We start from the raw sequence: 15,000 nt of genomic DNA, 5'->3' as shown, positions 1-15,000 counted from the left end.
AAATCTGTGTCAAACAGAGAATACTATAAAATCTCTTTCCAAACAACATGATTCCTTCATTGGAAAAAATGTTCAAATAGGAATGATGCTGCAAAACTACAATGACTAACGTGGAGGGAGATGTACATACCTGTTGAAAAAGAGCGTCTTCTCTTTCCTCTGCAGCCAGTCTAATCCTCTCTCTTTCATCCAACATTGTTCCAGCAGGCACAACATAACCTTGAGGTCTCTCAGCGCTGCACATTTCACATCCAGGCCTTGTTGGCTGGTTAATGTAGGTGCAACGTTCACAGGTCCAACCCTGTCGGTTTGGCCTACCATCCTCTTGTTGTTGTTCCAAGGGGTCTAAATTGTTCACAATTAATTCTTCATTGGAAGGGTTTGGAGGATTTCCTGACGCACTTCCTTGGCCCCCTGTACGGTTAACAAGTAAATTATGAAGGGCCTTAATGTCCATACCTCCATGAATGGGTAATGTAGCAGGATTACTATTATCTCCCTGGCTCGCTGCTGCTGGTGGTGGCCTTCGGGGTACTTGAGATCCAAATTCGACCCCTGGAATTGGTTCTTCCCTGATCGGTGTAACAAAACCACGAGGATCACTTGGGGCAGAGAGATTTGGAGTACTCGCTGCATGTCTCAAATTTGTCCCATATGAAACAGCTGTGGCTTCACTGCTTGAGGAGCCAGTACTACTCAAAGACCTTGGTGCACTTGTTGCTGTGCCATCACCACGCTGAAATTGTTCAACATCAGATCGCCGAAGTCCAACTGTTTTACCAGATAACAGGTACAAGAAGACCGTAGTTCCAGACTGCCTTACCGAAAGATCACATAATGTCTCTTTAGGTTTCGGTATTTTTTTACCAATAATCCATTTTTGCACTTCAATAGGGAAACCAAACCTGTCAAATACCTAGAGGAAAAAAGAAGATAAACTCTGGAGGCCCTTCAAGGTCAATTAAGCAATATCAACAAACTAAACAAGCAAACATGCCCACATGGTGACAGAAAGATGTGCTGTCTTTTGGTACCACTGCCAAGCAGGAAAACCAACAAAAACAACAACTGGTCTACAAAAACCTGGCAATATGAAAGCTTGAGTTAAGCACCTACTGCCCACTGCCACCTTCCCCTGCCGCCCACCCCCAAATGTGATTGGATTTGAAATATGGTCCCCAATTTTCATGACAAACGAAAACCAAAAACACAACCATTCATTCCTTCTGGGAACTCTGCACAACAAACAGAGTTATATACGTAACAAGTTCTGTCCTAAACACCATAGACCATGGTGTCACAGTCCTTGTGTGCGTTTTTTTTTTCAGTGAAAGGGAAAGAAGAATAAAGGGAAGGATACATACAAATGCCACAACTGCAAAGCAGCCAGTTGTGCCACAAATCGTACAGCACTATTAAGCTCAAGAAATGGTGCTACAAAAAAATGTGTAGTACAGTGTACTGTAAAAACTCGTGTACACGTATAAGCCGCACTTGTACATAAGCCGCCCCCCAAATTTCAAGAATGATTTGAGAAAAAAATAAAAACTTTAAAAAAGCACTCTGGCAAAATACTTGTTTGTTTGTTCGTGATAAACTTGCCAAAGAAATCAATCAACTCTTAAAATGCCTTTTAAACGCTTATCTTTAAATGAATACCCTAAATCTTGGGACTGAAAACACTTGTCTTCATTGTTAAAGCCCAAAGTTCAAATAAACAAAACATGAGCAAAAATAAAGTATTGAGAATGATACAGTAACGATACAAAACGTTTGCTTAGTAACCACGCAGTCATTTACAGAAGGAAGTCTGGACCAAGTCACGTTGTTTCCCACGATCAGAAAACAACAAGGACATCAGCTGTGCATGTATGTTGTGTTTGATAAAGATGTATGGAAGCCATCGATCGGAGAAAACATGGCAAGTAATCAAGGGCAACAAAACAGTCAGCCATTTGCCTCGTTAGTTCTCCCGAATAGCATGGTATTTTCTTGCACGTGGTGGAGAGATCAGTCTTGAAGTCTGGGAGGTCGAATAATGTGCTTAACCTTTATTTACTGAAGGTTTTTAGTGTTATTTGTGACTCCATTCCAGTCAGGTTACTCCCTCTGAAAGCAATGGTCTCATATATAAGCAGAAGCCACGATTTTGAGCCCAATATTTCCGCAAAAAAGATGCAGCTTATACATAAGTTTTTAAGGTACATTCCACTTCATCTTATTTTATTCACAAGCCAATTTTACACTGTTGAAAAATCAAGTTTGTTTCATAAATCAATATACCGGTAAAACATCAAATAATTACATCACCTCCTGTTGCAGTCTCTCTATTGTACATGTTGGTGAAACCTTCATGCTAAAGGTCCCTCCAGATGACTCTTTATCCTCCACAACCACCCGCATCCTATACGTGTACACAAAAAATGGAAGTTACCTTGTTTTTGAACTGATTTTAGTCATCTGTGCCTTCATATCAGTGACTTAAAACTATTGATCTTTAAGATGTTATGTGCCGGTGGCAAGGATGGGAAAATACAATCCTGGACATCTTTGTTGGGACAATCAAGTCAATAATGCATGACCGGGTTTCATGGACACCTAGTTCCGTCTCCCCCTTACAATGTTGATGGAAATCCAGGAAACATCCAGAAATGATGCAAACGGGGGGGGGGGGGACACTTGAGAGGCCACTATGCTGGAAATTATTATAAAATGTAAGGTAAACCTTTAATTGATTTTTGATTTTTTTTTTTTGTTAAAAGTGTTTCAAAAAATTTTGTCCAGGATTGTTGTTTGCTGGGTGTCATGAAACTTCTTTTTCTTTTCTTTTTCCCTTTTACGTTTTACCATTTTAGTTATCTTAGTGCCATATTGTAGTTCATTAGTATTTACTATAATGCCGATAAGTGTTATTTTTATTCCTTGGAGTCTAGTGTTGCCTCTCTTAGTGTTGATGAACTCCTTTAAGTGTTGTTATGTATTCATGTGAAACTAGTGAAACTATGTATGAGTAAAAGACGTGGGCGTTGGCGGCCAGTTGGAAAGAAGAAGAGTGGAAGAAGGAACGTTGAGGAAAGTTGGAGGTGTAAAGTTGATGGTGAAGAAGACATTTTCCTGTATCACTGCTAAAAGCCATTAGCAAGGGCCGCGACAAGACTTCAAAGACGAAATCCCTTTGCTAACGGTGGCACATATGAACTGAAATGACAGAATGAGAGTATAGGAGGAAGAAGGCCTGAAGAAGGATAAGAGCAGCAAAAGACTGAGCGGAAGGAGTACGGACGAGAAACAATATTCAAAGAACGCGAAGCCGACTGAAGCATGGTTTGCCACAAGAAACAGTTTACACGGTCGAGAGGAACTGGTCTGATAACTTAAAGTATAGTCAACTCTGGTAAATTTAACTAAAAGTGGCTGTTTCTGCTTTAGCATAAACTGTAGTTAATGTGTAACGCAATTGACCTCTGTACCTTACCGATCGCATTAACTGTTGTTTGTGCGCTTCGCACCCAATCAACACACATGTTTTTCCTGCCTCCTTTTACCGGAACCAATCAGATTTTTGGCGACACGTGCAACCAACTCCTCACCCAATCAAAGTTGTTGTGGCTTGCTATATGTGCACATTTTGTCTGAGAAATTCTCAGTCTTTTCTACTGTGAAGTGAGTCCCCCCCCCCCCCCACCCTCCAAGGCTGCTGCCTAACGGTCGCCCGGTCGCCTGGGGCGCCTTACTTGCAAGTGTGGGCGACCAAATTTCTGAGGGAGTAGCCTGAACGAGCGCCTAGCTTATCACAAGGTGATTCATCCTCACTTTTAATTAATTAATTCTGGGCTCTTGAAAAAATGACTTGGGCTACTAACTTTTAATGTTGGAAGCCCGAAGGGCTCCGGAAAATTTTTCTTAGGCAGCACCCTTGCCCTTCCATATGATCTAGTAAGGTTATCCCCTCGTAATACTATTGGTAGTTCTTAACGGTGACTCATCTCCTACTGTTACATTGTTGTCACCTATATATATATATATATATATATATATATATATATATATATATATATATATTTTTTTTTTTTTTTTTTTTTTTCCCCTGTCATTTTTATTAAACTGGTTTGGGGATAAGTGTTGACGGTGCCAACCCTTCAGTCTCACACTGAAGCAATGCCGGAATTGCCCTAGCTTGGGTGAGAAATGGTGGCACATCCACTTCCCCTTTCTAGGAGCTGGGCATAGGTACATGCTGCTCAGGGCAGCTGTGCTCCGTGCGCTGCCAGTATGCCACTCGCTGACACTCGCTGACTGGCCTCGCAGTGGCAGGCAGCACTCAGGTCCTGGACAACACTTTATCCCCAGCCTTTTTCCTCCCACTAATACTGTGTCTTCAATTGTGTGTGACATTAAATGGTGGTTATTGTTTAAGGTTAAGGAAATTACATGCACTTAAGGATTGTGTTTACTCAGGAATTAGTTAAGAATTAGTTTAAATTTTAAGAACTCAATTAATTTTAGGATTAGCTTATGTTTAGTTTTTCCTTCCTTTTTTTCTTCTATTGTATATACGTTTAAAAAATTGGTGTTAATTAGGTGTACATGGTAGTGTGTTCTTTTCCATCCTTTCCCTCGGCTATCGTCACACTTGGAAACAGGCAAAAGGAAGACTATCCCCAAACTTACCTCATTGCTGGAAATAGGTAACACATGCTTATACTCATAATGACACTTTGTGTTGGATATCAAAATTGGGCATGCATCAAATTACCTGCATTTCTAGACATAACTGTACATGCTTACGTTATGGTGTTTCCTCCAGCATCCATAGTCACAAGGCTTGGATTTTTAAGTTTGATACTCAGATTAACTTTCTCTAAGACCAGTTTTCTGACAAGTTCAAAGGCTTGCTCTAGCTTTCCTTTCTTGATTGCTTCACTAAGCGTACTGCAAAAGGTGTCTAAAAAAGATAAAAAATGGCTTTAACCTGCAAAAGACACAGAAACCTTCAAACTCTAACATGTTTAGGGGATGTGATGAAGCAGTGATGATGATCTACTGTCCCCCCTCCCCCAATCTCCTTAAAACTGTTTGTAGTTAAAGGGGCCCCACATTATTTAGTTCTTACAACTGCTCCTACTTAGGGACATTTTCAATTTGATCTGAAGATTAGATATCCAAGTTTAGATTTCTTGCACCTTCAGATAATGAATTGTTTACACTTTGGTACCAGTAGAGGACACGTTTTCACACCACTTGTACTAACAAACCTCTTCTCCCCACTGTGTTAACCAGCAGCTTGGAATTTGGGAGCATCTTGGCGATTACAATCCATCATATATTTTCGCTCGCACATGGATATCTGATGATATTCCCCAATTTCCCAAAATTTTTGCAATTAAAAAACCTGCTGGTGGATAAAGCCATACCAGAAAACACCAAAAATTAAACTTCATACACTGTTAATGCTCTTAATATTTTGTCTAATTTGTAAGCTCCAGTCATGCGAAAAATGCTTGAAGAATAACAAACAAAATAGCCTCCATTTGACTTTAAAGATATGCTCCGAAATTTCTCCATGGATGTTACATGTATCTGTTCCTCAAAGTTCACAGTTTTCCTCGAACTTTGCTCTAAAAAAACTGTTCCCTTCTCGTAACAAATAACATCCATGAACAAAAATCTGAGCACATTTTTTGCGTCAAAAGGAGGCTACAGTTTATATAACCAATACAAGCAAAAAGTATGACAATGGTTATTCATATACAATGTATGTAACCCATCCCTTGCCTGTTGTGCACACATTCATTAATTTGCATCCCAAGAAATAGAAAATATACACACCAATCTGCACATCAAATTCTCGCCTATTCTGCACCCTGCCTCCATCTTGAATAGCAGAGGCAGGAACTCTTTGCATAGCAGCAGGTGGTAACGGAGATGAAGGTGCTTGACCCGGAACTTGAACATCAGCAGCCAGTGATGAAAAAGCGTGGCTTTGACTGCCTGTGGATCAAAACATCAGACATCGTATCCAGTAAAAACATACACCTTTGCCTGCCTTTACCCACATACAGCTGCATGTATATGTTTACACATTGATCTGACGACAGGTGAGGGGTAGTGCAAAACTTCTTTGGTCACAATGGTTGGATACTGGGCAATATTTCTCTTGTATTGCAAAAGGGTATCTCAAAAAGGCTCCTGCCCAACTTATTATGGCAAAGTACACTGTAGTTCAAAGTATTATGTTTGTAACATTGTCTGTGTTCAATATCAATGCTGTGCCTCTTCATTAAACTTGGAACACTGTCTACCTTTCAAAGATCGCAGAGTGTTCTGGATTATAACTGAAAACTTGGAGCCTTCAGAGTCACTGAAAATACGCATTCCATAAACCATTCCTGTTGCAATGCGAATCTGATGAAATGCAGCATTGGTTACCATGTATTCATCCCTATCTGTCAAGGGTGAGTTGATTGTTATCTACAACACAAACAAAGTATGCTGGCATAAATTAAAATAATAATTATAAGTAGTATACATTAAAACAGTGGATAGCATTGAAGGCGCATGCTGACTGGCTACTCAAATTCTGAATATCCTTTGCAATTCACATCCGAGCAACTTGCATGGGATTTGCACCTGAAAATATTGTAAATTGCTGCGGAAATAAATGAGTTAAATCATCTTTTTGTTCTATACTTTCTCACTGTTTAAGCATATAACCTGCTCGGTGAAATATCCCCCACTAGCAAGCTCCACTTCAGTGAATAGTTGTTAAATATTGAATTTGGCTTAAACCATGGAATGACACCCTTCATGTAATTTCATCCTCCAAGAGAATGTAGTTGTGCCAAGGGCTGTTGTTTGCGACCTAGTTTTTCTACAACTTGAGCAATTTATGTCACCTTTAGAGTCACGCTTACTTGACTTTGAAGATGACTTCTGCTCGAGTTGTTGAAACCTCAAAGGCAAACTACAGTCCAACTCAGGACTACACTAACCCAGATGATCAAATTCTACTAAGGTAAAAAGATACATGTGTAAATAAGTAAGATGCAATGCTATGAGAAACACACTTTCTTTGGACTTTTAAACTATGTTTACTACACAGCTGACATGTTGAAAGTAGAAAATTTGTGCGGTAAACAGACCACTCAACTTAAAGTGTTGATCGTAAATCCAAATGGCCGTATTGATTCGCACTGTTCTTTTGACAAAGAAACGAAGTCGATCATTCTAAATGACTCTTTGCGAACATGACCATGAGGCTTTCTCACACGCACCAAGAACTCGTGGAATCTTTGCGAAAGTGTCCCTTGGGAAATAAATGAGGGATCATCTAACATTTGATTGACAAGTGTACTTCTCTCGACGAATACGCTTTTCCCGCACACTGGTGTGTGGACAATAATATTCAAAACCTCATGGCTTTCGTCCAGGCGGTATTTCAAAGCCCCCCTGTCCATTCTGCCGGTGGCTTCACCGCCAAAACTTTATTCTGCACGCCCACAATACAGCCACAAAATTTTATACTATGACCTTCATCTTACACCCATCGGTTCTGAAGAAGAGCTGTAATGACAGAACTTCAATTTATGAAATTTAACAGTATTCCAAAACACTTTGTCGCTGACTTTGGATTCATTTCTGCCATACAAAAATTACTGTATGTATTATCATGAAAGTGATGGGAAATACTCCTCTCTTGTGTTCCCTTTTTATCCTCAGAGATCTTATATCAGCAAGTCAACGTGTCTTGAAAGGATTTCAGTTTCATCCTTCACTGTCTTTGAAAACTTCAGCTTATTAACTTGGAAAACATTGTACTAATATTTTTGCATCTTCCTTATGAGTTTGCATTTATCAAATTTTGTGCTGATGAACAGAGTGCTCATTGATACTTGATATTTGTAGATCTGGAGGGATCCACAATGAATTTCCTTCAAGGTCCTTGTATTCATTTACTAGGACTTTGCAATATCCTTATAATTTTGGCTAAACTTTCGAACACCCGACCATTGATAAAATATTTGCCTGTGAATTAATAGAGATGCCTTCTGGCAATGCTACTAACAGACAATGTTGGCCGGGTATTCTGATGTCGCCCAAATTTTCTTCAGAATCTTTAGCACATTTCAGCCAAAAGTACACGAGAAAATATTACATATAAGATTAAGTTTCCCATGAAATCCAAGGTAAGAGAAACGGTTGTCTCTTTACATGATGTTCGTCACGCCGTTGGGTCTCCTGTTTGCTGCTTACGTGCACTCATTCTACAGAACTGTATCAACGTGTCTTTGGAGGTTTCTTGCATACTACCCAACATAAGCATACATCCTTTTTGGTTCATCGATGTATCTTACCGCGCCGGTTGTTTCAAGTGATCCAAATATTCTGTAAACACCAATGCTTCCGTGAGGGCGAGCAGAAATTAGCTGCACTCTGGAAGCGACATTGGGCTCTCCCACTTCGCCCCATCTGTTCAGTTGAACATCATATAAAAATACGAAGGCACGACATTCTACTAGCACTTGTTCTGAGGGCGTTGGTATCATTGACTGATACTGAGCCATCCGATTGTGAAGGCATCAAAATGAAATTCTCTGGCAAATTGGTCAAAGCCGGAAGCTTACATGTGAGAAAATAAAAGCGAAAGTGAAGACGAAATTATCAACATGGCGTCAGGGCGGAAATATGTAATGCACGCTATGAATCATGGGCTAGGGGGAGTCCCGTTCTCTGGTCGGTTCCTCCAATCATGTGCCCTTTGTGGTGTTTGACAATCTCTGACTTCATCAGTTATTACAGGGTTGCATTTTTCCGCATTTTTTTTCCTGTGGATCGGAAATAGGTAAAGGTTAGAATTGTCATATCACATGATTTTGTAACTTACTTTGTTACAATATTTCGGCTGGCCAACACCAGCCTTCTTCAGGTTTATTGAATGAAGAAGGCTGGTGTTGGCCAGCCGAAATATTGTAACAACGCCTATATTCACGTTGTCTTGACCAACCTTTGCAGTATATTCTCTATTTTTAAAGTTTTTTGGTGTGGTCACGATCTATTTTGATCCAACGTAGAGCAAGTTTTGATCGTACACGGTTTTTGCAGTGGTTTAATCCTTAAAATTAGTTAACTTACTTTACTTAGTAACGTTGACTTGATGACATAACTCTGAACTGGAAGTGTTTTCATGATGATCATTTATCCGAGAGGGTCTCAATGGGGTTAACCGTTAGCAGTGAAACGTCAAAAAAAGTTAACCGTTAGGCGTAAAAATGACAAAATAAAAAAAATAAAAAAATGAAAAATAAGACCATTAAGCGTGATTTTTTTATTTTCCTCCTTTGCCCTTCTCTTTTACATTCCGTCCCGCTATGGTTGTCTGACAAGACAAGATAAGACAAGTCCCAAATAACCCCCAGCAAGAGAGGATGAGGTAAGAGAGCGGATTCCTATGCCCCATCATAGATTTTAAAGTATATTTTCAGTTTCGCAAAGCCATTTTAAGTTGTCGTTCCCAACACCGCGCAAATTAAAAATTTCATTACGTCATTACAACTAGCCAACCAGGTGCCTCACTAAATATAGCTGCGTAGCTAAAATTAGATTTTATAAAACTATTATTGGCCCATGCATGGAGGATCCGTTCTCTTACCTCATCCTCTCTTTCCCCCAGTTGGAGGTCTTGACAAAAAGTCGCATTCTGATGACTAATGACTTATTCTATTCAATATGTGTACTAAGACGTAGTAACTAACACAGAGAACCCCCAAACGCCAAAAAAATGATTCAATTTCAACGAGGGACGTTTCTTTGTTTTTCATGTAAGTTAACCATGACTGAAAAAAAAAACCGTTCGGGTTGCCGGAAAAGGCAATTATTTTAACCGTTAGCCATGAAAGCTACTTCCCCTGCTTCCCCCCCCCCCTCCCCCAGCCCACTGAGGAGGAGACCCGGAGTCGTAAGAGCACTTATTATATGGAGGAGAGTGTTTTACTGGGAACTAAACCACTCGTAGATTCCATACGCTACTTCATCCGGGACCCGAGTGGCGTATTTTCCGTATGTCACCTTTGTTAGTGTCGTATCGTTCAATGACGTCACGATTCGGTCGCCTTGTCCTCTACCTGTCTCGCCAGTGTATAATTTATTACAAACGTACAGGTTATGCAATAAATTAATGACATTTGCGGAGGTTCATGTGAAACGATCGGTGATCTTAACAGATCGCTTAGGTCCCGATATTTTGCTAGTGTTAAGAGTAAAAGGACAAGTTTTGCATCGAAACCGAAGTATAGCTGTGCATAGCTGTGTATAGCTGTGTACAGGCATGTATAGTACATCTTCAGTTCTCACGGCCTACTCCCCTCTGACCTTGTAGCTCAGTCGGTAGAGCAGCGGTGATCTAACCCGAAGGCCCATTTCCATTAGTAGCTGGGCTTATGTTCATATGGTTCATAAGGGGTAGAAACTTAGCAATTCACATTACACTCTAATCAGTTAAGTATAGCTTTGTATAGCTGTGTATGGCTCTGTATAGCTGTGTACAGACATGTATAGCTCTGTATAGGTGTATATAGCCCTGTATAGCTTTGTATAGCCCTGTATAGCTGTGCATAGCCCTCTATAGCCGTTTATAGCCCGGTATCTGTGTGCATAGCTGTGTATAGCTATGTATAGCCCTGTATAGCTGTATATAGCCCTGTATAACTGTTTACCGTTCTGTATAGCTGTGTATAGCCCTGTAGAGCTGTGTATAGCTATTTATAGCTTTGAATAGTTCTGTGTAGCTTTGTATAGCCCTGTGTAGCTGTGTATAAGCCTGTATAGTTGTGCATAGCTATGTATAGCTGTGTATAGCCCTGTATAGCTGAATATAGGTCTGTATAGCTGTGTATAGCTGTGTAACAGTATAGCGTACACCTGTGTATAGCCAGCCCTGTATAGCTGTATATAGCTCTGTTGTATAGCCCTGCATAGCTGTGTAAAGCCCTGTACAACTGTGTATAGCTATTTATAGCTGTGTACATGTTTCTTTATTGTGTTGTATAGCTGTAGGACATAATATGTATGTAATGGCATAGTATGTATTGTAGACATATTAATTCCCCATACATGACGTACCTACCTGTGGCGCTGGTCAAAAGGATAGGAGCTCTGTGAACTAGAATGGGATTTACCAGTAGTACCTATTGGATTCCTAGGCTTTTTTCCCTTTTTTCTTTTACATTGGCCCAGCCAGCTTTACTCCTGGGAAAATCCAGTTTCAGCGCCTTTAATACCACCCGGCTCAGTGCCCTACGGTTTTTGTGTAGCGTGTACCATAGACTACCCAGTTTACGCTCACGGTTCGTCTATTTTCGGTAAGGAAGGTGGGCTAGAATTTTCGAACGTTCAAAGTCAGACTTCCGAGGTGCACTAAGATTTTGGACAGTTTTCTGAACAAATTTCCTAAATATTGCGGTAAAGTAGAAAAGATTTTGAAGAGTGCGCAGAAATTTCGAAACCACATTGAAGGACGCTAGTATTTTAAAGAGTCAACTACAATATTGGAAATAACATAAAATTCGAATATTTATAACTTTCGCCAGAGTTTGTTTGAGAATCATATTTCAAGCAAACGTCCCATAATATTTTCGGGGAAAAAATTGACGATCACACAACGTAAAGTTTTCCGTCACGATTGTTAGAACTTTCGGACGAGGCAAAAAAAAGCCACCTAAAATTTTCTACAGACCTGAAGTTGTCCTGGAACATCCGCAGTGGCGGACCCAGACCTGGAGGTAAGGTGGGGGCCCACTCTCAAACATTTTGTTTTTGCCCTTTCACAGTTTTGGTGTTTTATGGTGTTTTAGTGGCTTTGGTCCAAAAGTAAGGGGGAGGGGGGGGGGGGGAGGCCTGGGCCCCTCCCCGGGATCGGCTACTGATCCGAACAGAAAATTATTTTGCAGGGCAGCTACAAAACTCACTAAACGAGCTTTTAAAGCATTGCAGAAACCATTTCAGGCAATTCTGACTAATTTTCAGACATCTGGTCGTTGGATGCCTCTTTTAACATACTCCATATTTTACGCGTACGTTTGCTCGTTTTCTTCTTGATCCTTTTTTCAACTAATGACGTTTGATAATTCAACATTTTGACACGATCCCGAAGCTTTCAGGTCCATGTGGCAAATATGAGGCTTGCTTTCTTTTCTCCTTCTAACTGGAGAACAATACTCATTTCTAAGAAATGCAACTCATAAAATTAAAAAGATAAGCACATGCCTGCTGAACCTGCGAGTAGGCTTTAAGTATAAAGATTGACCTGCCGTCTCTCGCGGTATAGGCCAGTACCTGCACTGAAAGTAAAATAGGAGCGATGGTCGTGAAAATCTCATAGCCTTGGATGAGGAATTATGTAACATATCAATCATTGACATTCAGAATTTAGCTGGAATGTTCTGTATTTGAGAGGCAATACGCACCTTCGGACCGAGTTCCGAGAATGAGTCACCAGTTGGGACCGTTAGATCGGAGTACGAGGACGACTACGATCTTTCCGCTCTGAGCAAGCGCACTTCGAAGAATGTCAGCCTCCAAACTCTATGCGCATGCTCATTACTTAAAACTCGTACCCGTAATCGTCCTCCGATCTAAGGGTCCCTAGTTACTCTCGACCATTAAGCAGGAGGCTCTGGCAAAGAGATTGGACAATGAGTACCAATTTCCTGTCCTGAGCATGCGCATAACATTTCGCTTGTTGCTCGTGCTAAGAACCGAAAACACGAAGTTCGAAGTTCGTTAATTATCAACGCGTATGAGTGGGAAATTACGCAACGTAGTTGTACGAAGACCCAACCTCCTCCCCAGGGTCTCCCTTCTTCCCTTGCCTTGAAGCGGGAGAGACCCCGTTACTTCTTCGGCGCCAGCTGCAAAGGCTAAACATTCTTTCGAAATACCTCTCATTGTCGGCTTGATGGGGCAACGGAGAACGAATGTAGTCAAGGAGAGAGAGAGTGTGGGCTATAGACGAAAGAAAGAAATGATCATCTCACTTACCTGAAAAGTTTAAAGTGCCCCTGTGACCAAAAAATCAATTCTTAATTTTCTTTGGATTTCAAAACTATGTTAACTAAACACTAAGCTACCAAAGTTTTAAGCCTTGATTTAAAAAAGACACCTGTTCATTTTAACTGGAAATTTCCTATTTAATGGTCCGCCAATACTAACTTTAAGATCTTGAGAGAGCTGGATCAACGAGAAAAATAAATGACGTCGAAGGCTCGCTAAAGTTTAAGAATGCAACGCGCGTGTACGCCGCGGAATTAACATGCAGCAAAGGAGTTTTGGGCTTTCGGACGGTGAGCAAAGTGAGCTCACGGTGAGCCTTTGACGTCACTTTTCCCTGGATCCAACCCTTTGAGGTCCAATCGGTCAGTTTTGAAAGTGAATAATGGCAGACGGTGAAATCCAAAACTGTCACTCACAGTAAACTGCCACTGGATAAAAGTCAAAGCTGAAAACTTTGCCAGTCGGGTGTTAAGCAAACACACTTTCAAAAAAGGAAGTGTTTTTTTTTAATCACAGGGGCATTTTCACCAAATGGGAATGCAACCTGGCAATAATTAAGGAAGCCACTGAAGCCAAGAAACGAGTAACCACTGCTTCAGGAGTCCACTCTTTCTTTCAATATTTCACACACACAAAAAGTGATTTCCAGGAAAAAATACCATGTTTCACGATGGTTAATAAAATACTTGTACTTCAAACCGCAAAGTGGACGCATTTTTTAAGAGGAGTCTTTATTTTAGAAAGGTGTAAAACGACAATCATTGCCTTTTGCTTTCACCTCTTAAAATGCCTCGGGAAATCTAAAAACACTCTGACTCAGTACGCTGTAATTTTATTTGGCAACGTCAAGTTTCACGAGAATTTCTTGCACTAGACTTTGAACAGCAAGCGCTTCGGCGTCAGATTGCTGTGATTTTCCAATTTCTTGCAAAACTTCAATGAGAATCTGCGCTTCTCTTGCAACATCACTCACTTGAGAATTTGCTGACAGCAACCTTTTGATGATTCTCAGAAGCTGCTTCCGTTTCTTAATGTCAGCGGTGCTTAACGCCTCAGCAAAGAACTCCATGTTTTCTGCACTTAAAGCGTCCTTGTAAATTCCTCCAAAAAGTTCGACCATTAGATACAAACACTTGCAAGCACTATCCCCAATATCAGTCTCTTCGTGGCAGAGAAAATTGATGAGCACGCCTGTCATATCCACCAGCGGTTTGCTCTCGACTAGAAGCTTCTCTGCCAGTTGCGTTTGAACCGTACTTTCGGAATTGGACTCAGTTTTAGCCTGAAGAGCTTTGCGAACTTCTCTCGAAACGTATTTCAATGTGTTGTTCAACAAATCAAGTAGAGGAAGCAACAAGGCAACAAAAGCTTCATTTCCAGGGATGCCATCATCGTTTTGACTGTCTGCAGTATCAACGAAAAGAGACACGAGGCTGTCAATCAAACCTTGATTAAATAACTCGGACATGTCGACATCTTTTGCGCACACCAAACAGTCCAGCAAACCCACTATACTTTGCACCATGCCCCTGTCAAGCCGGCCAGTGTGGGATTGTAGGATCTGGGACATAGTGACAAGAAGCTCCTGTTTGACTACAGTGTGAATGATTTCAGGGCTTCGCTCCAGGAAGGACAGTAGCAGTTTAAGACCATATGCGGGTAAAGGATCTTGGTCTTGAAGGATAAGATGATATTGCGGAAGTAAATGATCATTGATTACCTGGCAGCCACAAAAAGAAATTAATGATAATTAAAGTAATAAATTTCAACAATATCAAGTCGGTAATTTGCTGAAATTGACGCCGCAACGAGATCCCAAAGTTCTTCTCGCTGTAAAAGGGATACCCCGTGATGCAAATACTTCACGGGTGAATTCTTTTGAGTGTTTCGGAACACGAATATTATACAGAGTTTTTGGTAGTCGTGTTATTTTTGGTATGAACGAAATAGTAC

The 15,000-nt window shown here is 40.7% G+C and overlaps 2 protein-coding genes across 2 annotated transcripts in view; both read right to left on the bottom strand.

Moving 5' to 3' along the window:
• Positions 1-8,690, bottom strand: part of LOC138022451 (ranBP-type and C3HC4-type zinc finger-containing protein 1-like) — a 22,626-nt gene extending 13,936 nt beyond the window's left edge. The window contains exons 1-6 of the mRNA XM_068869582.1: positions 8,355-8,690; positions 6,303-6,471; positions 5,830-5,991; positions 4,789-4,945; positions 2,311-2,404; positions 131-916 (exon numbers count right to left, since the gene is read on the bottom strand). Of these exons, the coding sequence (XP_068725683.1) occupies positions 131-916; positions 2,311-2,404; positions 4,789-4,945; positions 5,830-5,991; positions 6,303-6,471; positions 8,355-8,564 (1,578 nt within the window). The 5' untranslated portion in view covers positions 8,565-8,690. The remainder of the gene's footprint in view (positions 1-130; positions 917-2,310; positions 2,405-4,788; positions 4,946-5,829; positions 5,992-6,302; positions 6,472-8,354) is intronic.
• Positions 8,691-13,536: 4,846 nt separating this feature from the next.
• LOC138021349 (serine/threonine-protein kinase ULK4-like) overlaps positions 13,537-15,000 on the bottom strand; it is a 9,527-nt gene continuing 8,063 nt past the window's right edge. The window contains exon 5 of the mRNA XM_068868200.1: positions 13,537-14,767. Within this exon, the coding sequence (XP_068724301.1) occupies positions 13,880-14,767 (888 nt within the window). The 3' untranslated portion in view covers positions 13,537-13,879. The remainder of the gene's footprint in view (positions 14,768-15,000) is intronic.

Source organism: Montipora capricornis, chromosome 10, assembly GCF_036669925.1.
Source record: "Montipora capricornis isolate CH-2021 chromosome 10, ASM3666992v2, whole genome shotgun sequence".
Taxonomy (NCBI): domain Eukaryota; kingdom Metazoa; phylum Cnidaria; class Anthozoa; order Scleractinia; family Acroporidae; genus Montipora; species Montipora capricornis.
This window is presented reverse-complemented; position numbering and strand designations above follow the sequence as displayed.